The sequence below is a fragment of the Podarcis tiliguerta genome (assembly GCF_965153285.1).
Source record: "Podarcis tiliguerta genome assembly, chromosome: 2".
NCBI classification, from domain to species: Eukaryota; Metazoa; Chordata; class Lepidosauria; order Squamata; family Lacertidae; genus Podarcis; species Podarcis tiliguerta.
In genome coordinates, this window is record NC_139535.1 from 48,427,690 (window position 1) to 48,454,960 (window position 27,271).

The 27,271-nt window shown below is 40.1% G+C and overlaps 1 protein-coding gene and 1 long non-coding RNA gene across 4 annotated transcripts in view; one reads left to right on the top strand and one right to left on the bottom strand.

The window, feature by feature from the left end:
* IPPK (inositol-pentakisphosphate 2-kinase) overlaps positions 1-21,770 on the bottom strand; it is a 33,047-nt gene extending 11,277 nt beyond the window's left edge. Inside the window, exons 1-9 of one of the 3 annotated variants that reach the window (XM_083429197.1) lie at positions 21,204-21,770; positions 12,770-12,817; positions 11,320-11,415; positions 9,894-9,960; positions 6,317-6,429; positions 5,217-5,306; positions 4,070-4,128; positions 3,516-3,588; positions 777-1,056 (exon numbers count right to left, since the gene is read on the bottom strand). In XM_083429197.1, the coding sequence (XP_083285323.1) occupies positions 777-1,056; positions 3,516-3,588; positions 4,070-4,128; positions 5,217-5,306; positions 6,317-6,429; positions 9,894-9,960; positions 11,320-11,415; positions 12,770-12,817; positions 21,204-21,284 (907 nt within the window). In that variant the 5' untranslated portion in view covers positions 21,285-21,770. Of the gene's footprint in view, positions 1-776; positions 1,057-3,515; positions 3,589-4,069; positions 4,129-5,216; positions 5,307-6,316; positions 6,430-8,508; positions 8,615-9,893; positions 9,961-11,319; positions 11,416-12,769; positions 12,818-20,780; positions 21,127-21,203 lie in introns of those variants that run through there. The other 2 variants (XM_083429198.1, XM_083429199.1) reach the window with 2 other exon arrangements.
* Positions 21,771-21,950: 180 nt separating this feature from the next.
* On the top strand, positions 21,951-25,677 carry LOC310672300. The gene is made up of 2 exons (XR_014508506.1): positions 21,951-22,876; positions 22,921-25,677. It is a non-coding gene; the product is annotated as an uncharacterized lncRNA (long non-coding RNA).
* The last annotated feature ends 1,594 nt before the right edge of the window (positions 25,678-27,271 follow it).

Genomic DNA, 27,271 nt, shown 5'->3' on the forward strand with positions numbered 1-27,271 from the left:
TTTATTTCTCAACATTTCAATGTTGCACTATGTTGATTGTTTCATTAGGGCAAGTACTACTTATCTCCCACCACATGCTGTTCTGGAGGTTTTCCTACACCCTCATGAGATAATTTAGGGAGGCACAGTTGGAGGAAGCCCCAATGCACAAACCGAAGTTCTTGCACGGGCTTCTGCTGTCAGGACTCATCAATTTTCAAGCAGTCCGTGGCAAGAAGGGGAAGTGCAGAAGCTGCTGATATATTCTATTAACTACAGCTCTAAAAGCAACAGCATAGGCCTAGAAAAACAAAATATGCAAATTCTACAAGTCTGAAGAAGTGGGATGCCCAGAATTAGCTTTGCATTTTCTACACCGAAAAATCTCTTGGAAACTCTGCAATATACATGTGAAACACACAGGGTTTTGCAGCAAATAAACAACTTGAAAATTACAGTGCAGACAATAATTTTATCAATGCATTCTGAAAAATGATTACTAAAGTAATTGATTGATTCACATACTTTTATGTATATTATGCAGACACAGTGGGGAAGCATATGCACATCTAGACTCAACTTGTATGCTTTCCTGACAAGTATTAAGGTCGGAAGCATAGCAGATTTTCTGATTTAAAAGCTAAGTACATTATTGGGAAGCCAGAAAACCCAGATTAGACAGAGATTACTTACAGTTCAACCCAGTGGCAACCACACTGACAGCAATGCATATCTTGCTGTACAGTATTTTATCATTTGAATTCTAGATGGGCAGATGAAACTCAGAAATTGCTTACCATTTCTTGCTATTTCTTTACTGAAAGCACTAGCTTCACAGAAACTCCTTCCTTGTGAGGAGGGAACTGTCTTCATATCACCTGCTTTGCAGGCATCTGTGCTACTCAGTAGAGCCATTGTTATTACATGGATTAATTCTTTCAGAACTGTCCGTGTACAATGAGTTCCATTGACCAGGCCATTTGAAGGAAAGAAAAAAGGCTTCAGGTGGCAAGTAAGTTCATTCAAATCAGAGAGAGCGTCCTCATTATCTTTACAACCATAAATTAGCTCACCATTCTGTAACAGGAAGGAAAAAGAAGTCATACATCTAAAATTTTATTTTTTCATATTAGCAAAATGTATGGAGTAACAGACACTGCATGCTTGTATGTCCTGTGTTTTTGTGGCTTGGAAAACTGGGTTTCAAAGTGGGAAGCTAAGGACTGATTCCTGCTCAGCTGTGAAACACACAAAATAACCTTGCATAAGGGGACACTTCTCCTACCTCACAGAGATATTGTCAGGTTGTGAACTAAATGTACAGCAGCAGATCAAGTCTGGGGACAATCTGGGTAGCCAGATTGAAGTGTGGCAGGAGAAAGGTGTGATTTGGCAAGGAAAGCAGCAGGCAAAGGAAGGGGCAAACACATCTGCAAACCTTAGCTAGAGATTAAGAAGCCATGCTGCTGCTTTCCTCTTCCAAATTTCAGTCTCCACTACCACTTTTTCAAGAGCTAAGCAGCAACCTGGTTTCTCAGACCTAGAACTACTGCCAAGCATAGTTCCAGCCTCAGCTCTCTGGAAGAAGGCCAAAATACAAACCTAAGTTAAAACAAGGAGCTTATTCAATTGCTAAGTGGGATACTACTAATTATAAGTCATGAGGAAGAAGCTTAGCCTCTGACAGGAAAAAAGATAAACAAAAAAAGTTATCGACACAGAACACAACTTAAAAACAAATTAGATAGAAAGACACCCACTGACTTCAGTGAATTAGTTTAGCCATGTATATTTAGCAAGCAAGTCTTTTTCCTCTCGTTTTGCTTTCTTCAGAATTATCTGATAAATCGGTACAAAGCATATTAACAAATTAATAAAGGCAAGGTTTGTTCAAAACATTATTTGATCATTGTGCTAACATACAGGCTCACCACTGAACAGATCAAATTACTAACAGTACCATCAAAAACTAAAGACAGTCAGCAGAGGGAGACAGGGTGTATGTATGCCATTAATCTACAACTGTGCCATGCAGGTGCAGATTTCAGAATTCTCACTATTTCAGTTTAAAGTGGAACAAGTAATGCAAAACACAAACATTTGCTTATGAACTTTTGTAGTTTCTAGAATTAAGCTTTTCATGGAGCAGACTCTGCACTTTTAAAACACAGAGTATGTACAGCCATGTACTGGTGTACAACTAGTCAAGTTTGCTATTTTGGTTTATAATGAGATTAAGTGCTAGATAAAGACTTCCTTTATAGAACAATTCCTTATGTTCACCACACACCTTATCTGAATGCCACTAGGAAGGAAAGATCCTGTTGAATTTGGCTAATACAGGGCTAAAAAATGAGAAAGCAGGCGGGATACACCTAATGAGGACATACGCTTACACAATGGGTGTTTACCCTCTCCTCCCCAGTACACCCCCCCCCCAAAAAAAAATGGCTCTGGAGGTTGGGATAACCCCCAGAACAGTATATGCAGGGTGGGGGAAATGGAGAACCATTTCATCTGGCTAGCTGAAATGCTTGCACTGACAGAACAATCAGAAGATTATGACATTGAATTCCTCCCATGGTCTCTGTTGTGGTAGGATTCACCAAAAGAACCATCACATAAACCAAGGAGACTCGGGAGGACAGTCAGTGGTTGTGCTGAGATGCAATGCTTATCTATAGCTGGCACTGCAATAATAAGGCTGAGTGAGCAACCCTTGGGATCACACTGCACAGCTATTCAGTCATGAAATCAGCAAGTTCTTTCATTTTATATTAACCAGTTTACAAGTTGCCTGAACCCTAAAATGTAGTTAATCTTGACTATGGTTAACTGAAATAAAGCAGCTTTATAAAACATGGTTTGAAGCAGGCTCATTTTAGCTAACTATAGGAAAGATTAAGCCAGTTGGACCATGTTTAGACACGGCAAGTTGCAGTCAAGCTAAACAAGAAGTAAACACTTCCAAACACCTCCTTGTAGCACATCTCAAAAGTGTGCAAGCCAAATGCTAAAATATGGCTTAGTACAGCAGGAGAACCTTTAGCCCTCAGGTCTAATTAATCCCACCAGGCCTTTGAATTTGGCTAATAAGATCATTTTGAGTAAAACACACCAACATGTCAGCCACCGGAAGTCATATGATGACAGATCTTTCTCATCATATGATCTTTGTAGCTGACATTGCAAATATTGGTACTGTAGTACTTAGTACTAAGATCAAAAATAAGCCTCTGTGTCCTTTTTGACAGCAACAGGCAGTAGTTTCACACTTCAATTCAACTTTACATAACCATATTTGAACTTCCTCCATTTCCTTGCCTATCTCTACAGATTTTTTTATTTTAGGAAATGAAATAAATAACTTTGTTTCTATATGCATCAATATGTATCCAATTTTTATCCAGTAAAGACTGACCTTGTTGTATTTAAGTCTGTGGGACTAGCAGCTGATCACCCAGTAAAGCATACTAACAAGGGGCAACAGACATGGTGAAGAACAAAAACTTATTGCAATTTCCAGTGCACCTTACCTTAAATATTTTTAAGTTATTCTGTGCTTCCTGTAGCAGACTTCTCAAGGCAAAGTGCATTCGCTGTTTATTTCTAAAAGGAAAACCACATTGGACTATTTAAAATGAAGAAATGTGACCAGGCAAACACTAAAACACTCTTGCTGCCTCTAATCTGTACTCAATATTTCCTTCCTAACCTTTATTCTCAAGGAACCTGCCTCTAATGCTTGGGCACCATCTTCAAGACCTCCTTCTTCAGCAAGGTCTTTCTGAAGCCACATTTACACTTGCCCGTAACTGCCATTGCCACATTACTTGCCCCTTTGATATCTCCACCAGAACCCATCCTTTTTTTCTAACAGAGAAGATTCTCAAGCTAGGAATACTGTCCTTGCCTTTCATTCAGCACCTATAGCACCTGACCCTACACAAAATTGAAAAGATTTTTATTAAAAATACAAAGCAATACAGAAATTTAAAAATAAATAAATTAAGTAACAGTAAATAAGAAGTATTAATGGTAGTGATACAAACCTAACACAAAGCATTCATAAAAACGTAACAGCTCTCACCCTGAGAAGAGATCCAGAGGACAGTATTTACTTTGCCGTTTCCACTTTCCTTTTGCTACCTGTTAAAACACATTATTTATGAGTACAAGGGGAGATCCCAACTATGTATTCACATTTTCTAGAAAACATCTGCAACAAGCATTACACCTGTAGAACCTTTAGGATCTCAAATATACAAGTAGCTCATGCAATTTAAACTTCAGTGGTGTCCACATGTTATTTGTCATATAACATCACCTGTTAAATGTTAAGATTCGATCAGCTAGCAGTTACCTGTCTTTTGTTTTCTCTAACAAAAGCATTTCGTCTCTAGTTTCACTGTAATGCAGAGAATTTTTGCAAGTGCAGAAAGGTCTATGGTGATGTGGAAATTCTCCTCCCCATAAATCTATATGTTTCTCAATGAAAACAATATGTCAAGGAATAGAAGAAGTTACACTAATGCTTTTTGATGAAGACACAGTGGGTTAAATGAGTTTTTTCATATATTTTTTATCATAAAGGCATTCACAGAATCATAGAAGTGTAGAGTTGGAAGATGCCACAAGGGTAATCTAGTCCAACCCAGTGCAATGCAGGAATCTTTCACCCAACATGGGACCTGAACCCACAACCCTGAGATTAAGAGTCTCATGCTCTGAGGCATCCCAGTTCTCAATTACAAATTACCGTATTTTTTGCTCTATAAGACTCACTTTTTCCCTCCTAAAAAGTAAGGGGAAATGTGTGTGCGTCTTATGGAGCGAATGCAGGCTGCGCAGCTATCCCAGAAGCCAGAACAGCAAGAGGGATTGCTGCTTTCGCTGCGCAGCGATCCCTCTTGCTGTTCTGGCTTCTGAGATTCAGAATATTTTTTTTCTTGTTTTCCTCCTCCAAAAACTAGGTACGTCTTGTGGTCTGGTGCGTCTTATGGAGCGAAAAATACGGTACACCCAAAAATGCTCAACTAAGAATGGTACTTTATTTATTCCTTAGAGAAAACAAAATTATATGCAAGTACTAATCTCCTTAAAATATGTTTCAGTAAAGCAAGCAATAGGCACAATTTCAATAGTTCTTGTTTGGTAGACTGTACCCAAGATGGAATGTTAGTTCTATCATTTTACTAACCAAAGGGGGGGGGGATATCTTGTAGATAAGACATTACCTTTAGATGTTGATGCATGCAGTAACGACATACTTTGTGCTTTATTTCCTGTGAAACATGACTGGAGAAAGGGAGGAAGCCACATTTGGGCTGCAAGAATAAATATTTAAATATATTAAAATTATTAGCACACTTTGTATTTAAAAGGCACTATTTGGGCGAGGGGGTCTAAAATGACATTTGAAGTGTCTTTCTCTCTGGATCTAGCCTTTCTCCATAAACAAGTTTTGGTAGAAATGTATATATTCGCACCACCCCAGATACATGTGAACATCAGGATTATCTCTCTTCATGCTCTCTGATTAATATAGAGAAGGGCTACCTTAATGATTTCTGATACATCCCAAAGCAGTATCTCCCTCAATACTTATAAAACATCTCAGTTAAACTAACATTTAACCAATCCAACGCATAACTGGTAGTTTTTAGAAAGAGTTATGTGTTAACTGTTCAGTTTTCAGGTTTGTAAATAATTTAAATTTGCATAAATGCCAAAAAATTAACATATGAGAAGAGGTCATTTATACATGTCTTTTGTATTATCAAATAGAAATACAAAATCATTCTCTGTAGTCCTGTTGTCTGTTCCTATCTCCTTTGTGACAAGAGCAACTCTCAGCATGAGGGAAAACAGTCTGTATTATTTATTATTATTATTATTATTATTATTATTATTATTATTATTATTACTATTATTATTATTATTATTATTGCTCTAAGCTTCTAATTCTACAGGTTCAATTGTTTATACAAAGTTAAACAACTGGCTGGCATAAAATGTTTCACCTATTATATCAAATCACCTCTTCACTGTACCTCTAATGGTGACACAGAATTTAGACTGTTCAAATTCAAAGTACTTTGGGGCCCATAATTTCTAGCAAAATAGCTCCACAGGGAGTTGAAGGGGTGGCAAGACCAAAGAAACAGGGGCTCATACTAGTTATTACTAAACACAAAGTGAGTATACAAGAACAGGCCTTGGCTCCAATAATTTAAAATGAGACACATTTTTCTTGACAGACCAGCTGCCAGGCGAATGGGACTGTTCAAAGTTGAGGGTGGTTTTTTTTTTGCTTTCAAAATCCTGACAGACTCACCTTAATCTCTACACAAAGTATTGGTCGATGTTCAACAACATGTAGCCTAGTAAGGTTAGGAAGGCACATAGCATAACCACTAAGAGCATCCATGTCTTTATCACAGCGAGACTCTGTGGATAAAAAGAAATAACTGTTTGCATCCATGTTCAGTGCTGAAGTGTTATGGGCAATACAAATAAACTCACAGCCATCAGTTTACCACCTTTAAGAGGAAATGTTGTCTTACATTACACTGTAGAAGATTTTTCCAGAAATAGTCTCTCCCGCATCTGTATCCATCATGAAATGCGATAAGTAAAAAGAAAACAGACAGGAACCCACATTACACTGCTTCGCCTGCATGCAGGAGATACTCCTGCTTCATTTACCTTTGTGAATATACTGAAATCACACAATGTTGTTCCACTGCTTAACATAAGCATGCCTTAAAAGTCTAGTCAGTACTTGGCTGTGAAGCTACCTTAGAGCCCAAGTGTAAGCTACTCTGGACTTCAAAGGAAGTGTCCCTATAAGTGTAATAAAACCGATCAATAGAAGAACTACACCAAATGTTTCAGAGTTTAAGCAGAAAACACCTTTGATGTGGCTTTTGTGAACCAGCACAGTCAAGCCAAACATTCAAAAACTTGAGTAAAAGGGATCTCCAAGCATGTTTTCACCTATATAAGAGCAAGAACACTTTGCATTTCACCCAAACAACCTGCCTCTTTAATACATAACAGTCCACCCGTCTAGCAGGCATCAAAAATACTTTTAGAAAAGGCCATTCTCTCCTATTCCCATCTTCCTCAGAAGCAAAATTAAGTATCACTCTTTACTCATGTCTCCTGAAGAAAGTGCAAGAAAGGCAGATCCCATAAACATGTAGTGGGAGACACAAGGTGCCACAGTCATTCAGGCAAAAAGAACTGCTACATCAAGCATGATGTAGCACCAATGCTGTTGTGCACAGACAACTTGACAGCCACAGTAAGCTAGCAGGACACTTCAAATGCAAGGACAAACTGTATTTTGTGGCTTTATTCCAGAGAGGAAGTCATGTGTGTGAAGCAGGACCAACAATCTTGAGGCATGGTTCCATTGCTTAAGTCGTCCAGCAAACCCTGCATTTTCAAAGCACTTAGCTAGTGTGATTACACTTACTACAAATGTTTGCATCATACAATATCTAAGAGGTTCTGATTTTTACCAGCTACGCACTAATAAAACAGGACTTCCATTAAGTTATTCGCACAACTGGAAACTATTTTGTAAAATTTTCCATAAACACAGAAAGATCTCTTTGAAGTCCAGAATTATATACAATCTTTAGACTAAAAGCATAATCTATTAACATCTTTGTACAAGACGCTGCAAAAGAAACTACTACTTAGAAAGAACTACAGTGGTACCTCGGGTTACATATGCTTCAGGTTACATATGCTTCAGGTTACACACTCCGCTAACCCAGAAATAGTACCTCGGGTTAAGAACTTTGCTTCAGGATGAGAACAGAAATTGTGCTCCAGCGGCGTGGCAGCAGGAGGCCCCATTAGCTAAAGTGGTGCTTCAGGTTAAGAACAGACCTCTGGAGCGAATTAAGTACTTAACCCGAGGTACCACTGTACATTAACTACAGGACAGTAAGGCCAGAGGCAGTTCAGCAAATCTTTTAAACTGACCAAAGAATCAATGTGGTACCATGGCTAAGCTTCTGGGCTTCAACATGGGAAACCCACATTAAGGCCCTGCTGACTATGAGGCACAAACAGCTTTAACCTACCTCAGAATAATTGTTGAGGCTACAAGTGCTGCTCTGAGTTCTTTGGAGGAAGGAAGAGTAGAATAAAATTGCAGGCAACATCATTCTGTCAAAAGCCTCCATGAAGTTTACTACAAGAGGTCAATAACTTTGTTTTGTGTCCCTTCTCCAAAGCAACATAAATGCCAGAGAAAAGTTCAGTCAAGTGCAGTTATAAATAGAGCATAAGCTATTTTCTAGCCAGAGTGTTTTATAACATTCGACATGCATAGTTTTAACTTTCCTTTTGCAAATGCTTCCCAAAGTTAGAGAATTTGGTTTGCTGAAACTATATGCATGAATACCAGCACATCTTTGAAACCTTTACAGAAAAACCACTGTTATTTTATGCACTGGTTGTGAAGTAGCTGCTTGAAAAATGCAAGCCTGTAAATTTACCTGACCTGACCTGACAGAAGAATCTGCACCATGCTGCAGAAAATGGCTAACTTAACAGGTGTGACACCTAGAACAGAATTTATCTGAGCCAGCAACACTGCACAATATTGTTAGATCTAAGAAGAGAAGTGAATAATTCATCCACCAGGATTATGTGCACAAATAAATTAGGCTCCATTAATCACAGGAACTGGAATTTCACCAGGACTAAGTGACCCACCATTCAAATATTAAGCAAATTTTCTCCCTCTTAGCAAGGCCTCGGGTTGTGTATCATTTTGCATCCAAATACAAATGCGCCAGCTTTACCAAAACAATAGGCCATTGTACTATTTTTTATCCCTAATGAGGACAAGTTTATTTTAGGGCAAGTTTATTTTGAAAGAGGGATTATATTCTTTATCATCTTGGTGATATAACATGTTTGCATGGGCCTGGCTAACTTTTCAGAAACACCACCTTAAACTATTAACCAGCACAAGCTTCACTGCCAAACAATTCGATTCAAATGCAAACATACACCATAACTGAAACACTCCTTTAGTAAAGTACTAGTGCCCACCTGCTACCAAACAGAAACTCAACTCCACAAACATTCCATGGGAGGTATGGATGGAGAGAGGCAATACATACAGGGGATTATTCAGGTTATGCTTAACTTAGATGCATCTGTAGACAGAGGTAATTGAGGGCAGCACCTACCTTTATTAATTTCACAGAAGGGGAAAAATCATTTTTGTAGGGTTATTCGGGGGGGGGGGACAGCTGTTTTGCCCCCTAACAAAAATCCTTGGACAAGATGAAACTAGTAGACAATATGAGAATCAGGTGGGCAGAATCCATCCAAATTTCATTTATGCCCCAGCTGGATAAGAAAGACTCAAATGAAAACAAAGAGCTCACATACTGGAGGAATTGATCTAGCCAGAAAATGTCTCACTTTTGGAGGCAGCGTGTGACATTTTCTCCTCACCCTTCCCTTCCAGGAAAGAGACTCACAGTCAGCAGTAGTCTTCAGAATTCTGGTGCTCCATTCTGGAGCAGTGCACAAAGATGTTTCTCTGTCTCCAAGGAGGGAGGGTGTTCAGAAAAGCAACCCCTATACTCTGCCTCCAGAAATAAGGACACATAACAGCCCCATTTTGCCTTCCAGTAAATGGGAAAAGTAAAAACTCACACACACCAACCCCAAAATTGCAGAGGGCGCACACATGGCTCTCTTGCCTGCTCACTTGAGAGGCAATTCAATTCTCTAAGGCAACCAAGAAAGCATTTCCAATACTGATTAACGTGTGTGACACATTTTGCAATTCTGTATTTTTTTTAAAGCAGATTTCAGATAAGGCACATTCCATATTTTGTGCAAGTAGTCATGCCATTATTTTAATTCCTTACCTGGCCTCTCTGACTGGATCTTTAAACAAAGCTGTTTCAGAAAGTCCAAAGACAGCTGCACAACTTCCTAAAGAAAAAAGGAAACAATATTTTACACAATGAATTGCACAGTTGCAACAAAGTGAAAGAGCACTGACTTGAAACAGAGTCACTTTGAGGATCCTTTAGGTGGAAAGGTGGAATAAAAAAAGACAAAAATTAGTTTTGTCTGGCAATCTTGCCCAACTCTTCTTATAAAACCGTAATTGTGACAAATGGGAAAAACCGGTGTTCAAGTTATGTCACATTCCTAGTAAGAAGTACTCATGTTTACATTAACAGTTCGTCCCATTTGTCACTATGTGCTAAGCTCCTAAGCACTTCTGTAGCCACAGCAGTGACTGATAAAATGTCTTCACATTTTAAGTTTATCAGTCAGGAGCAAACAGCCCTTAAGTCATTAATCATTAGCATTAAACACTCCAGCTGGAATTCAGAAGAATAAATTAAGTGGAAAGTCCCCAGCGCTCCATCACCTTTCCTTGAAGAGACAAGGCTGATTAGGCTTTCCACTGAACTCAAAGGAGACTCAATCTTAAGCAATATGCACTTCTTAGGAATATTCAGGTTACTGCTGAATATTTAAGTAGTATTTTCTCTTTTATATCTAAGTAGCAATCAACCAGAACAGTTTTAAATTTTTTGATCAATTGATAATGAAGCACAGAAAATAGCCCTGTAAGAGTAGGGCAGTTTTTCTGATAGGTCAGCTTTGTAACTATCCATTCATCCTGCCCTTTTTCATAAAAGGAGCCCAGGGAATCAGACAATACAAAAAAATTAAAGACATTAAGAACATACACATCAGAGAAGAGTTCTTCTTGGAAGAAACAGTAGTCTGATATAAAGGTAGCATCATGCTAATCGGGGGGGGGGGTTCTTTTCCTTCAAATATAGAGCTTTGGGATTCTTTCATATGCAACAGTTTACATTTTCATAAGGAAGTAGTATACAAGTTACATTTTCCTTCAGAGATTCTTTTCACATAAACATTTTAAGACCTTTTTTTAAAAAAAAAGGAGTAAATGTTTACTGCATTCCTCACTCAACTGAAGGATAACCTATCAGAATTGGGGTATTTTAAAATTTTAGTAGCAGAATTAAGACTCAACAGTCAATAGAGTTGCAGGAAACCCCCACACACTCCTGTTGCTACTCTACAGCTCAGTCTATGCTGCAAAGGTGAGCACAACTAATCCTAGAGATACATAATAGACATTTTGTCCACTGCTCTATGTTCTATATGAGCAATCTAAAAGCAGGTTAAATATGGAGATTTAATGCAATGTTCCTTCATACAAAAACCAAACCAACCAGCTTGGCTACAGATGTTAACAAAAACACAACAGTAGGAAAAACACTAAATGAAACAAGAAATAATAGTTACCCCATGGTGAACATACTTCTCCCCAAAAAACTGCTTCATTATATGTTTGCCAAAGTATACTATGTTCTGAAGATGTTGAAAGATTTCTTCTGGTGTCTAAAAAACAAATTATAAATTGCTGTTGAAACACAGATTATGCAGCATTACTAGATAACAGTTAAATCCACTTAGAAACAACATCTGAAAAAGATTACAGCGGTAGCTCTGGTTAAGAACTTAATTCGTTCCGGAGGTCTGTTCTTAACCTGAAACTGTTCTTAACCTGAAGCACCACTTTAGCTAATGGGGCTTCCCGCTGCCACCACGGCGCCAGAGCACAATTTCTGTTCTCATCCTGAAGCAAAGTTCTTAACCCGAGGTACTATTTCTGGGTTAGCAGAATCTGTAACCTGAAGCGTATGTAACCTGAGCTACCACTGTACTTTAAATTTGCAAAGTTCACAACACCCACCATAAGCTACCAAACAAAATGGTCTGACTCACATGTCATATTAGTCAGAAATGAATTTAAATAGAAGTGACATGTTGCTTAAATCTTCTTGCTGTACGCAGTGGTGTGGCAAGGCCATAGGGGCAATTGCTCTGGGCACAAAATTCTGAAGGGGCGCAACCAGGTGTCCTCACTACAGGCCCGCTCATCAATGCCATGTAGCTGAGCTCCTGCAGCTGCAGAGAGGCAAGCTGCAGCCGGGCCAGGCCTTCGTCACGACAAGCCATATACTGGCTTGTGTCCCTGTGGAGTGGCAATAGCAGAAGTGGGAGAAAGGCACAATGACGGCTTTTTAGCAGTGTACTCAAGCATTATTTATTAAATTTATATACCACCCCTCATCCAAAGATCATAGGGAGGTTTACAACATAAAACAGCATGCTGCATGTTCATATCGAACCATATTTTTAAACTATGGGTTAATGTGACATGAGAATCAAGCCATTATAAGCAGCAAGTTTTTCTACTACTGCTCCCATATGCAAAACTTGATTTTCAAAATCCGGTTAGCAAAGACACTTCTCCACAGGGGGATCTAACTGATTATCAAACTGTGTTCTAAAATCCCAAGTCTTCTGCAATACTAATATGCATTGACTTTGTTTCTTCTACTGGAGCCATTTTTGCTTATTACAATGAAATAATTCATATGAATAGTTACTATTCTACAGTGCTTTTCACTGAAGATCATCAAAAGCACGTTTATCAAGATCTGGCAATATCTCAATCTACTAATTGGTTAAAAGCCCAGCTAATCAAAGGATTGCAAATCCTCAGATCTTGGATAATGTTTTAATCAAGCTGCTGTTGGTTTTTTTAAAAAAAATTATGCTGAGGCCTTCTTGAGCTCACAGAAAGTGGGAATGAAAATTAATTCTCCTTTTTAAATAGAACTAGCTGAAATTTCTTTGGTGGGAAACAAGAAGGATAAAAGGGAATAACAAATGATAATGGTCTCACCTTGTCTCGATTTGGAGGAAACTTCAAAAAACGTAGTACCACACAACGCTGAAATTTAATTTAAAAAATGAGTGAATTAATATAGATTTGTAATTTGGAAAACAAGCTGTACCAACCCATTGGAGTAAAATAATTTGCACAAGTAAACCACTTTATCTATTAAGCAGGGGCACTGTTGTATGTGGCAGACCTCAGGATTCCTGCCCTTTTCTACCTTTTTATTTTTTTACTTTGTTTACATGGCAGCTAGGCTCAATGCAAAGTGCGTTGCCCATAATATCCCAGCCATCCACTATCTTCATTTGCAAATCTGTGTTGTAAGCCTGTTCCTGAAGCCTTTAAGTACTTAGCAGTGCCCCTGCTTTTAGGGGAAGCAAGCATACATTTGCTCAGTATTCTGTGCATTCTTTATTTAGTTATCAAACAAAGCATATCAACTGATTTTACTGGATCAGATCAGCAGTCCATTTAGATTGGGAACTGTCAACCTGGTACCCACAAAGGCCTTCACTGGTGCCAGAGGCCCTAAACTATAAACTTTCATTTGATTTTTTTTAAAAAAGAGGCCCTAAACTATAAACTATAAACACTGGTGCCAGAGGCCCTAAACTATAAACTTTCATTTGATTTTTTTAAAAAGTGTCTAGCACTCCAAGAAAGAAATTTATAAACCAAAATGTGCAGGTATTCATAGCAATTTCTGTGAAATAAGCCAATCTGTCTGCTCCTGTTTCTCAGATATTTTAACAATTGAGTGAAGCCAGTGATAAATGAGTTGTTTGGATACCAGGCAACATGAATCACAGGGCTCCTGCTCCTAAAGACCTGCTGTATTCTCTTCCTTTTGAATGCACTTTCCCTGGAATCTCTGTAGTTTGCCATTCCTTTTCCCCTAGCCACCAGGATAGATCTTCCCTATGATAGGTTTGAGATCAGGTAGGCCCTAGAAGTTATTTTCTGCAAATATTGCTACACAGCAAATATGAGCAGATGTTAAAGACTGTCTCAAAAATCAGAATGTGCCTGCCTTGATTACGTTCAACATCTCCCCTGTCTTCAGTGCAAGAAAACAGAAACAACTATCCTAGAATCAATAAAAATATGAAAATCTGTACATGGGGTACAGTGGTGCCTCACAAGACGAAAAGAATCCGTTCCGTGAGTCTCTTCGTCTTGCGGTTTTTTCGTCTTGCGAAGCAAGCCCATTAGCGGATTAGCGCTATTAGAGGTTTAGCGGCTATTAGCGGCTATTAAAGGCTTAAGGGATTAGCGGATTAGCTGCTGAAAGGCTATTAGCAGCTTAGTGCCTTAGAAAAAGGGGGCGGGGAGCGAAAAAAAAACCCCAGGAATCGCAAGACATTTTCGTCTTGCGAAGCAAGCCCATAGAGAAATTCGTCCTGCGAAGCACCTCCAAAACGGAAAACCCTTTCGTCTAGCGGGTTTTCCGTCTTGCGAGGCATTCGTCTTGCGGGGCACCACTGTACATGTATTTAGCCTGAAGACCAAAAAAAGAAATATCTAAACAGTTGTAAGAGAAAGTTTTATAACTGCCTGTGTTTCAGACAGCTATTATTTAAGTTAATACTACTGTATATACTCGAATATAAGCCAACTTTTTCAGCATATTTTTAATGCTGAAAAAGCCTGCCTCAGCTTATACTCGAGTGAGGCGGGCGGCTGCAGAGGGACGAGGGCAGGCACAGGAGCCGCGGCTGGTAGAGACGCTGTGCTGCGCCTCTCCCAACCAGGCTCCAATGCCTGCTTTTGCAAGTGGCAGAGGAGGTGGCGGAGGGACAAGCGGCTGCTCCTTTCTCCTCCTCCGCCTTTGCTGCTATTGGCGGCAGCGGAGCGGGAACGAGCAGCCCAAAAGGAGCCTTTTCGGGCCGCTTGTTCTTCCTACTCCGCTGCCGTCACCACCAGGTTTGTGGTGTGGTGAACTGGCTTATACTCAAGTCAATAAGTTTTCCCAGTTTTTTGTCCTAAAATTAGGTGCCTCGGCTTATATTCGGGTCGGCTTATACTCGAGTATATACAGTGATTTTGTGTTTTTTATTCTTTTATCCTTCTATTGTCTGTTGACATGTTATCTTATGAATTTGTATACACATCAAACTTTGAAAAAAGGCAATACAGAAGTTTAACATGTTCTGCAGACCTAGTCATTATTTAAAAAATACACATTTGTGCAACCTGTATTATTCTCCAAATCTCAGACCTTTTAGGCATTATTTTCAATATGTAGATAATGATCATTACTTTAATACAAAATATATTTATTTTAGTCCATAAGTGGTGTTTTAGAAATAATGTATCCCTCTATGCTTTATAGCAACAGAGGTTGCATGCACATCTATTTTACAGCTTTTCTCCTTAAGGAAACACAGTAAACACAACTATTCATAAGCTTACAGTTTGTCAGCTGTTACGGAAACCAGCTAAATGTTCTTATAGAAATATTTCACAAATAGGCACTAAAAGCGAATTTTGTTATTTCAAACTCATTTACCTTATGTCCTTTGCTGGCGTATGTGCAATACTTCCTTGAAAGCTACAGGAAGCAAAGATTTCCTCACTTTGTTTACAGTAACATGGCACTGAATTTGCCAGGCTTGAAATCAAATCAAGTTTTTTTAAAAAAAACAAACGTAAGACTAAAAGTTGTACAATTAAGTAACATTCTGCTGATATTCCATGTTTTTCAAGAATTTTTATGTTTAAATTATTTTTCTAACTTGCTTTCTTATTTACTCTGAAAAGTACAAGAACAAAATACACAGCAAATGAACTTTTCAATAACAGAACTAGATTCCAGTAAATTCTTCTGTTTCTTACAGCCAAATAGGAGGACTTTCAAAAGCCACATCTGTGGTCAGCTACAGTTAAAATGTTTACCATACTGCTGATAATCCAGATTTTATTCAAACCAGCAGGGCTGTGTGTATTGTTCCCTTGCTTTTGTTCAGGCTAACATTGTGCCAAGAATGCAATACAAAACATGATCAGTTGAGCTTGGTTTTTCAAGATTAATAGGACCAATCATTCTGGTGGTGTGGGAGAGGGGACATGATGTTGGTACTTCTGATGACCAAGTTTGAAATGGGTTTTTCCACCGCATCGTAGAGATGCAAACAAATGGATAATATGCTTGTCCAATAAGACTACAACTTCAATTTGTATTTCTCAACATCTTCAAGCAGTGGCTGCGTATGTAATGAAGCCCTCTCTTCAAAATGTTCTATTTGTGTGTAGGAGAACTATTACAGTGAGGCACATGGTGTTGCTCCCTTGGAAATCTCAAAGCAGACTTCACAGCATACATCTCTCATACTTATTTCTACTGCAGCACCCCTTAAAATAAAAGGGAGTGTTAACTTAGCTTTAAGCAACAAGAAGAAGTTGTCCTTAACTTGGGAACACTAATTCTGGCAATGCTCAAGACCACCTGTTCTGTGAACATTTAATCAGCAAGCCTAGACATTGGGTAAAAGCAATTAAAGTAGTTTATATATTCAAGCTCTGGTGCCCATTTACCTAACACCATCAAATTGTCTCTCAACAAGAAGTGAAGTTGCTTCTTAATTCATTACATATGGTCTCTGGGGAAACTTAGCTTATTATACTGTCCTTGTTTCCAAAATAACAAAGGCAAAAATGAGCATTTAATGAATGGTATTGGACTCTGACTAGTACTATGTAGCACTACAGGGGAATTTGGTTCTTAAAAATAATTTATAGGGTTAACAACAGACTCAAGATTTTAATAAGATTAGTATCAGTTGCTTCTACATTATATGTGGTTACAATGACACTGATCAAGTCAAAAATCTGTATAACTTTCAACATGATTACAGCCCTCCACAAGCAAGGCTCTAAACAGGGTGAAAGTGATGTACAGAGGGGGGCAGGGCTTGGCAGAACACCGAAACTCTCCTTTGCATATTTGCTTACATGGAAGTAAAATGCTTGCCTGAATATTTCTATTATTGTAAGCTTACTAGCACGTCCCTCACATTTTCCGTAGGTTCATCTTACTAAAAAAGGATTTTTCAAATTATTGAAGTAAATAGGAGTTTCTCAGAAAGCTGTAGCTACCATATAGTCACAATACTATAAATTAAGTGAACATTTATTTTCAACAGTGAAAGGAAGATTTCTTTCTGAGATTTAGTATGACCTGCTTTTGAAAAAGACAGATTTAACAATTGAATTCTGTGTCTAACAATGTATTGGAAACATGTGAATATAACTGGATTAAGAAAACTGTGCAGCCCCAGCCCCAAGTTCAAAAACATCATATTCCAAAATGGAATACAAAAATGCTTTTGCAAGTCCCATTGTTCTGTCAGGCAATTAAGGTGCGGGAGGAAATATTTGTTGGTCAAGGGAAAATATTTGTTGGTCAACACAAGGGAACTGAGCTACTTCAGTTTTATCATGACTTCACTAGTCAAAAATAAATACCAACTGTTTATTGTGATTATATTAACCATGTTGTGGAAGTAGCTGTGCTGTAAGTCCTTACATGCAGTCTTATGCATGTTCCAGCAAGCATCCCACAGTTCCCACAATATTTATGTAACCAGTTGCTTAAGGGAAGTGTCTAAGTACTTTCTGTGATATGCTATAAATACAGTATTCACACTTTATTTCTCCTAAACAAAACATGTTCAGGAAGCTGATAACAAGCCCCAAGTTCTAGCTTCGACATTGAAAAGTTGTCTGCACAGCAGAGTTGCACAAACTGAACTTCATGGCTTAGTATTATTTCTAAACACAATAATCACTGAATGCCTTACTACTCCAAATGTCCTGTTGTATGTCAGATTTTAGTACACACTGCTGTTCAATTGATGCTGAAATTGACAAGGACACACATATGCACCATTATGCGTGAACATGCATTTGGTTGTGCTAAGCTACCACAAACTAGTATATTTTCTGCCCTGTTGCTATTACTTTGGTTAACTGAAAATGCAACTGTATTTAGGTATCACATGCAAGTATCTTGGCACCACAGAAAAAGATACAAGCCTCATATCCTAGTAACTAGTTTCTTCAGCTTATCCAAATGCTGGGAACAGAGAGATGCAACTATGCCGAACATCAAGCACTGCACCAAAACTAGCTCAGCATATTATATACACCGAGACTTGGGTGAGAACAGCACTGGGAAGATCAATAAACTTTGCGCACAAAAGGAAAAAGCAGCAGAACCTGCTCAGACCTTTTCCGTGTGCATGTTCAAGCTCTATTACAAAGAGAAGAAGAACAGGATCAGCAAGGGACAGAATATTTCACGGAATACCGTGCAAATATACAATTCTTCACACACCTGTTTCCTTTTTTCTACCCCTGCCAATAGAGGAGCAAAAAAATAACTAAAATAGTTACTCAGAGGCACTGCACAAAGGGCTTTGCAGGCATCAGCCCCTTTTGTCCAAGCCCCACATCTGATATCAAACATGCCAGGCATAGGGCAAACATGGCTTGGCCAAAACTGCCTCATGGACCAAGTGGGCAGGCTTGGCAAGCCAAATTAGGCCCATGGACCAAAGGTTCCCCATCCCTGATGCAGGCACATGAATTTATCTCCTCTCACAAAGGTATTTCCCCTTCTTTGCTTTTTGAACAAACTATGATGAGCATTACATTTACAATAAAGCTAATGCTAACCACAGTAAACCCAAACCACAGTTTGCAACCGTGATTTCAAAAAATTAACTGATTTGTTGACAATAATTAAAATTGAAAATGCCACTTTAGTTGTAATGCTAACCACAATTAGCTTTGAAAGATAAAGAGATGAGGGAGGAATTAGGCAACTGGGCAGAGTTACATTTGCACTGGACCCATGTTTCAGGGATTAATTACTTGCACAAGTCACATTTCTAATTCTATAACAGGCAGGTAAATATATTCAGTTGTTGGCATTGTCAAGAGACAATGGGGTACACCTCTGGGGGTGAAGTCAAAACGCTGCTGTAGCAGCACCAGCGTGACCTTGGGGCACAAGCCTGGAAAGGGTATATGGAAATCTTGGGCTGCCCAGACAACAATACCCTCTCGGCATAATGATGTGGTCCAAAGGAAAGCAGAGCAATATGTTTGACACCAGCTTGGCTGCGGGAGTTGCCAGAAGGTGTACAAGGCACAATCTAAGCGCCTTAAGGACTCCACTCCAGATTTCTTCTCCAGAAGATATCCCTCAAGGCAGAGGAAATTTAGGATCAGTTTTCCTTCTCCTAGATGGGATACCTTCCCATGTTGATGAGCCCCATCTGTCTCTCACTTCCCTCTACAGCACATACAGAAACCACCTTCTTGGCCATTGGGCCCGCTATTGGTTTCATCCACTCAATCTGCTGGAAAGTGTCTGCATACAGGAGACGTTCCTAAGTCACCAAGGTTTTGAGATCCATTAGCTACCCTCAGCTGGTTTAGCCAACTAGTCAAAGCCGTTACCTCAGGTATGGCTGCTGTTGCACGCTGAGCTGGCAGTGTCTAGGAGTCACTGGTGAGAGCTGAGTGCAAGGTGGGGACCAAAGGTGAACAAACTACTCCAAAAGAAGCATGATGAGGGGAGGTACTACCCCTCCCCTAAAACCCAGTACACACCACATATATTCAGTATCAAGTCAGCAACAGCATCATTCAACTTTCTTTTAGGAGGACTAAAACAGATGGTTATGGTTGTGCCAAATAATGGGAGACAAAGGATGCTTAGATTCTTATTTATCAACCTGAAGTTACAAGCCAGACGTCAATTTCTCAGAGATGGAAAGTAGCCATTGCTTCTTTTCCCCAGAGCCCTAAGTATATATATCACAGCAGCACATGTGAGGGACATTTTCATCCTGAAATATTAATCTTGAAACCAAGTCTATAAACTAACCTCATGGCTGTATCAGCCTAATTTCTTTCAAGTTGCTTCCTCTTCCTCATCACCCTTTCCCCTGCTTTGTGCAAAATTTTGCCTGAGGAAAGGTTCTGGAGAATTTGAAAGCCTGTCATGTTTTTGTGACATTCTTGGTTGGTCCCAAAAAAGGTACCATAATGCTATAATATTAATAATTACATGTACATTTTTATTCCACTCCAAGAAGCACATACCCCCTTCACATATTATCCTCATAACCACCTTGTGAGGTTAAGTTAGGCTGAGAGCAACCTTGTGATTGAGCACGGATTCTAATATGAGTCTCCTGGTCTATACTACATTAGCTGTCACTGGAGGAGGGAATCAATAGATGAAACACAACGAAAAAAATCTCAATTAGCACAGAGCTTTCATTAGATTACACCTTCCTAGAAAAGAAGTCTGCCATTTCATAAAATGTACTACATTTGATGTGTGAAGAAAGAAGACATCTATGTTAAACACACCAGCACTTTTAAATAGTGACTTGCACCATTTTGGAATTTTTCCTCCTGCCATGGTGCAGTGAATAGCCTTCCTCCCAGGACATCATAGCCATTTTCCCCACTTATTTTGTCAGAGGTGTAAGATCTGCTCCACAACCATGACTCAGGCCCTTTCCAGTCAGCTTTAAGATACTCTTTCTCCTCCCCCAAGCCCTTTTCAGCACTGAAAAAGAAAGTCACTCAGCTTGAATTATCACAACGCAACACACATTAAGGCACAGTGTGATTAAGGACCATGGGCATCCAATAAAACGATGCTTCTCCGGCACACAAATCGGGGATGGCACCCATTTTGGCAGGGATGGAGCCTTTAGCTATATATCTTTCATGTACAGTGTGAGTTTCCCTATACATGAGGGGAGTTTCCAAAACTTACTCCCCTCCCCACAAAAAAACCGAAGATCTGATTTGCTGATCAACTGCGATTAGAGTTCGTTGTCTCGACACAGTTTTTTGTTGTTATACTTTAAGATACCAACTTCTTTCAAAGTCTGTTAGCTTAACGAAAGCGGTATAAAAATGTTTTATGTCCCCCACTCCCCCCCAAAAAAGTGTCACGGAGAGAGAAATAAGGAGCGTCTGATTTTACCGTTATGCTTCTGAGGGGAGCGAGAGGAGGAGGAGAGGCTGTTGGACCACTTCGCTCACCCGCTGATGAAGGAGAAAGGCGAGCTTTCCGCGGGGGTGTCCTCCCTCCCCTCCCCGCCTCCCCCGGGCACCTCTTCCGAGGCAAGGGAAGCGGGGAGCAGCGGAGGGAGCCCTGAAGAGGTGAAGCGGGAGGAACTGATGGGCCTTCAGTTCCCTCCTTCCCCGCCCCCCTCTAACTGACCGGCCAAAATTTCCGTTAAGGGTGGAAGGCGGGGGTGGGGGCTGGGGTTTTTTTGGGTTTGTTTTTTTCAAAAAAGGAAGAAAAAAGCCCAAACCGTTAAGCACGAGACTCAGGAGAGCGGTTGGCAGCTAACCTCAGGCGCGCGCGAGGCAAGAGGCGGCCGGCGCCTTTTTTCTTTTTTACCTGTCTGTGGGAGACGACGAGGCTCTTGTTGCCTTCCCCGTGGTATCGCCATTCATTCTCATCCATTTTCTCCGCTTCCATCCCCCAGCCAATGGCCCCTCCGTTTTGGTTTCCGGCAAGGCGAGCGGGCGGTCGTCGTCGTCGCCTCCTGCTGCTGCTTCTCCTCGCCGCTTCTTCTCCCTCAGCTCCGGCCTCCGTTTTCACCCCGTCCCACTGCGCGCGCGGCCTCCCGCCCACAAGTCCCTACACAGCGATGAGGCGCAGCCTCTCTGGACAACGCGCTCAACGAAGCCGACCACCTGGTTGTTTCCCAGCCCACACTAGCGTCCTCGCCCGGATCGGAACAGGAAGTTCCACCTTCCGCCTTGGGGCACGCGGAGGTCACCCACCCGAGAAAATAATATACTGCAGGTTTGTATGGGGGGCGGGACTTCCTTAACCGGCCCTATTTAATGGGGGCATCAGCCTCAGCTCCTATTCTTCCCGCAAGGCTACGGCTGTAGCAAGCGCCATCTTTATTTCTGGCAAGTTCGGGAAGAAAGAGGTTCGTCACCCTTGACCGGGAAGACCCTGGGCATGCGCAGGAGCCTTAGCGCGGTTCATAGGTGTGCGTGTGTGATATGATAAGGAAGAGCGGCGGCAAGCTGGTTTTGGCGGTTTGTTCAGAGGCCGCCGTCCCTTCTAAACCGGCTTCAGGAATTGATTGCAAAATGGTCGCCTCTTCTTATATATATATAATTTTAACCACATGGCCTACATCTGATTGTACGGCAGACCCTGGCTTTCATTAGCATCGGAGGTAGACAGGAGTCTGCTCACTATTTTATTCATTTATTTAAATATATCTTCTGCCCCCTACCATGGAGGCTTGGAGTATGTAATAACATGTTAAAAACGAAATTAAAATATCCAGTTGCACACTAGTTAAAATAATTATTTAGTCATTTGCATATTTAAAAGGCTTCCAGCCCACATTTCAGAGGCCCCTGCCCTCACAGGGCAGTTTGCTACCCTCCAGGTAGGGCTGTGAAAGACCTGGTTGAAACCATGTTTCAGTTGCTGCTGGTCAGGGTAAGATAGTACTCAGCTAGATGGACTATGTTTCTGACTCAGGTATAGGGCAGCTTCTTGCAGTCCTGGCTTACAGCATTTAGGAGCATATTAAGCAGCCTTAGGCAAAATCAGAAATTTGGTCTATCAATATTGTTGACTCCAGCAGCAATGCTATGATGCCTTAAGTGAGATCTTTTCCCCAGCTGTGCTATCTGTGATGGCTGTTGCATACATACAACAATGGCGTCACAGGATTTTGAGGTGGCAGAGTGGACTGTTAGCGATTCAGGCTGCAGTTCCTGCACTGCAGAAGTGAAGAACATTTTTGCATAAGCACTCTGCAAATGAAAGACTACTACTTAGGAGAAAGGTTCTGCCACAGCCCCCTCCCTGTTGTGCTAATGTGAACACTACTGAGCTAGATGAACCAATGCTCTAACTTTGTATAATGCAGCTCTCTATGTTCCTAGTTTTCCTTCAGCATTGAGGCTTTTCCATAGGGGATTTTTTTTTAAAAAAAAGGATTCCCCCACCTGCAGTATGAACCGTTCAAGGGAGGTGCAGTAGCTTAGTGACAGACTAAGCACTTTGCATGTAGAAAGTCACATGTTCAGTCCTAGGCATATCCAGGAAGGGGTGAGAAAGCATTTGCTAAAACTAACAGGCATATCCAGGAAGGGGTGAGAAAGCATTTGCTAAAACTAACAAGCACACAGCAAAGGCATTGTGTGCTAAGAGATCCAAAAGAGGTAAGCACCTCCTACAGCCAGAAGATAGGTAACTTACAGCTCAGGAGCTGAAACTTGGAGTGTTAAACCTGTAGAAGATTAGTTTTTAGCTTTGCTCTAGCAAGGCAGGTTTGAGGTGCCACAGTAAACTGTAACCAGAAACCTAGATTAAATGCCATTTAATGGTAAATCCTGTCTTAACTAAACTTTTGTGTCATTAAGCAAATAGATAGGATGCCATTTAATGGTAAATCCTGTCTTAACTAACATTTTGTTTCATTAAGCATATGGATAGGGGTGATTCAGTAGACACTGTGTACTTAGGCTTTCAATAAGGTCCCTTCCCAAAGATTCGTGAATAATAGTCATGGAATAAATAGAGATAACTGGTTAATGATCCATAAGAGGACAAGGAAGAGGAAACAGAGAGTGGGGATAAATGGACAGTTAGCACAATGGAGGAGTGTAAGCAGTAGGGTTCCCAAATGATCAGCTTTGGGACATGTGCCTTTAACATGTTCATAAATGACTTGAAGGCGAGCAATATAGTGACCAGGCTTGATCATGCCACCAAATTGTGTAGGGTCGCAAAAACAAAAAAGGTTTGTGAAAACTTCCAAAAGAATAGTTTTATAGTTTTAACTTGTTGAAACACAGACCTTGGGCTAGAAACTACAGGTTTCTGGAGATGAGGTCAATTGTTTGTTCTAAGGAAAAATGTTACACAACTGCTGCCCTTTCCTAGATCCATAATTCCATGCATTGTGACTCACTTCCTGGAATGGAGAATAATGCAATGTAATGTTGAAACTTGGGAATACTGGTATGTCGTCATGCTTTTAGACCTGACTCCAGCAACGGCTTAGTAAATTATTTGCGTGAAGTTTGCATGCATACGAGTGTGAAATGTCCTGAAACGTGCATTTGTCAAAGACTTTAAATTATTTTAAGACTAATACTTTATTTATTTTGTCATTTATTTTAAAATATTTCCTTCTCACCCTTCCTCATAATGAGCCCAAAGCCAGGGCACAACAAAACAGAAATAAAATAAAATGTAACAGTAATGTAATTGCTGGGATAGCTCATTTGGTAGAGCATGAGACTCTTAATCTCTTTGAGCAAAAGATTCCCTTCCAACTGTACAATTCTTCGATTTAATTTAATTACAGCACTTGGGAACTCCTCAGGAAATATTTTCAGTCCAATAGTTCTGTAATGGTAAGGATCAGCAACTATAAGCTTCCTAGTTGGAAGATGGAGTGGAGGTCTTGCCACTTGGGTCAAAAATCCCAGATGAAGGCATTGCAACTTGGAGAACTCAGCAAATGTCAAGCCTTCATTTCTTGAGGAACAGCCCTAATGGCTTCTGATAAGTGCCTAACCCTTGGCTCCCCAGACCAGTAGTTCCCTTCCTCCCCTGCCCTTGTTCCTTTCCACTCTCCTTTTATTCTAACATCCTCATGTTTCCCTAGCCAAATCTCCTGTCTCTTAAATCTCTCTTTACTAGTTCTTTGCAGTGCCTAGCTTTTTGAATTACCTTGCCCCTACCCTCTCTTCTCAACTTCCCGCTATCTCTTACCTAGCTGCTCACCTTTCATACAGCAACCCTCTCTAACATCCAGCTAGGATATACTTAAATGCCTTCTGGCTGGAATGTAGTCATGCCCCCTCTCATTTTCCAAAAGGAAACACAGACCCATGGTGCCTGGGTGCTTGGAGCTTGGGGTGTCTTTACGACATATGGTTTATTTACACATATATGCAACCTGGGCCTGTGATGGAGGGGCTCACAGCATTAACACTCCAAGAGAGTTCTGCTTCTCCCATAGCCACAGCAGCCTTGGATTTAAACAGGCACCAGTCACAGCTCTTTCTCTGCTTCTATCTTGCTGCATTTAACAGTGTCGCCTTTTCCCCTGAGTTCACATCCCAGCCAACTGCAATCCTAAGTAACTGCTCTCCTTCAAAACTCTGGCCTTTATCCTGCTAAGAAACTCAGAGCTGGAGGAGGGTCCCCTCTCTCTGACTTTCCTAATGGCCCATTACCTTTCCTTTGTCTTTGGTTAATGGCTAATCTCCCAGACAATTCCTGAACACAGGAAGCTGTTTCTTCCCGTATTTTAATACTTCACTAAATCCAGCGTCTGTCACCAGGTGAATACTCCAAGCATTGATTAAATTCTGATACCTACTAGACCCAAGAATTTAAGGCACCCTGTAAATTCATAATATTATTATCATAACTCAATACACCAGATTCTCACTTAGCATGAGGGAAACCTAGCACAAAATTCCAAGCAGTTTGCACAGAAATGACACAGTCACCCATTTTGATCTACCATGGCGTCTCTGCTGCACTTTTTTAATTTTGCTGTAGTTGTTGACTCTGCAGGCATAACAGAGTCCGGATTGACATTGTTGGCAATATTGTTTGATAATTTAGTTTTACATAGCCATAACATAATCTTCACCTGACTTGGCCAGATGCCTGAATGCCTTGATGAGGCAACCTTCAGAAAATGGCCTGTGCACTACAGCCGTTCATTATTTAAATGTTTTAAATATTAAATTTGGAAAAACTTAAGGCTAATTAAGAAAATGTGTTGGGTTTGCTGTTGTTGTTGTTGTGTTTTGCAAGAGAGATGCAAGCCAGGAAAACGTATTTTTTTAAAAAAAATTAATTGCATAAAGGAAGCCAGTGTATTCTTTCTTTGTTTTGTAGTTGAGGGAGAATAATTTAATGCAGTGAATGGTGTTTGTGTCACGAACTAAGGCTGGATATTTTTGGCACCACATCAATGACTTGTATGTTTCTATTTTTAAAAGAGCTGATTGTTTCCAAAGAATGCTGGACCCCTTGGGTTATATTACAGAATGGGGTAATAAAACCTGCAGTCAGCTGATGTAATGTGCCACTTTGCGATTTAGTCTTAAATGGAATGGCTCCAAAAGGTTCGGGAATGTACAGTTCTGATCACATTGCTGCTCAAGGGACATTATGTATCTAGAAATGAGATTTATTGACTATTACAGTCAGAACACTCCCAAAGTGACTAATATGAATTAAGGCTCTGAAACATAAATGCATCTAAATGCATCTGTATAAATCCTAATGCTGCCAATGACATTTGCACACACAGTAATCTTTCTTGGACTGAAGGTGTCTCTTTACATTCACAGTAGTCTTCAATCACCTGAGCAGGAGACCAGCACAATGCTTTGAAATGTGAGTCAGGCTTTTCAGAGCTGTGTTTCCGGGGAATTTAGTGTTGTTACCCATAAACCAGCAGTCCTGCCTACTTCCCGACATAGTAAAAAGCAAAATGATTGGGTCAGTTTCCTTGTGAGAAGAGAGCCTTTTGGTTTTCTTGTTGTACGTCCTCCCACTACCAAAAGAGGTTTGGTCATTCCCTTCCTAAGGTGGAACTGTCGCTGATTACTATTAGGCAGGCAACAAAACAAATAAAATAATATTATAAAGACAGATGAAAGCAGGAAACTTAATTCTGAGGCTGAGAAAGAGATCTTCAGAAAGATGCTTAAACCTTAGGAATTTAGCAGCACACACAGCAAACCTTTGTACATCCTTGACGTTAAGTTAAACTATCAGTTCAAACTCCTTTTATTTGTATGGGTTCTGTAGCTTCTCATACCATACATTGCTTGCAGAGGAATATACCCTACTTTGCATCAAGCAGAGTAAACAGACTAGTCACAACCTTCCCAGGGTCAATAGCCCAACCCAAGGTACTTTGCTTCCTTGGGTACTATGATAATTGAGCCTGAAGATTGTTAAAGAAGTCTCTCTGATAAATGGGAATCTGCAGTTCAGATAATGTTTAGATAACAGCAGAGAACCAGCAAAAGCAACGCTGACACAAAACCTCACATATATTAAGTAAAATAGAAATATCACCACCCGACCCCACCCCCACTCTCCTCCCCCCCTCCTCCACCTCTTCCTAATGTCTCAACAAATGAAACCAATTTGTTGTTGTTTTTTGTTTTTTAAAGTGTTACATGGGGGGGGAAATATGAGAGAGTGACATTGCACATACCTTTGTAAATCAAGAAAATCTTTAATAAAAATACATTTTTTAAAAAAGATAATGTTTAGATTTGATTGCGTCTCCAATCTACCTATATGAAAGAATTTCATAAGGCTTATCTACAAACAATGAACTGTCTTGGATAAATTCAAAGTTTGCAGCAGAAGAACCACAGAACACTAGTCCCTAAAATGTTTAGTTTGCTTCTCAGAGGATCTGTAGAACACATTTTTTT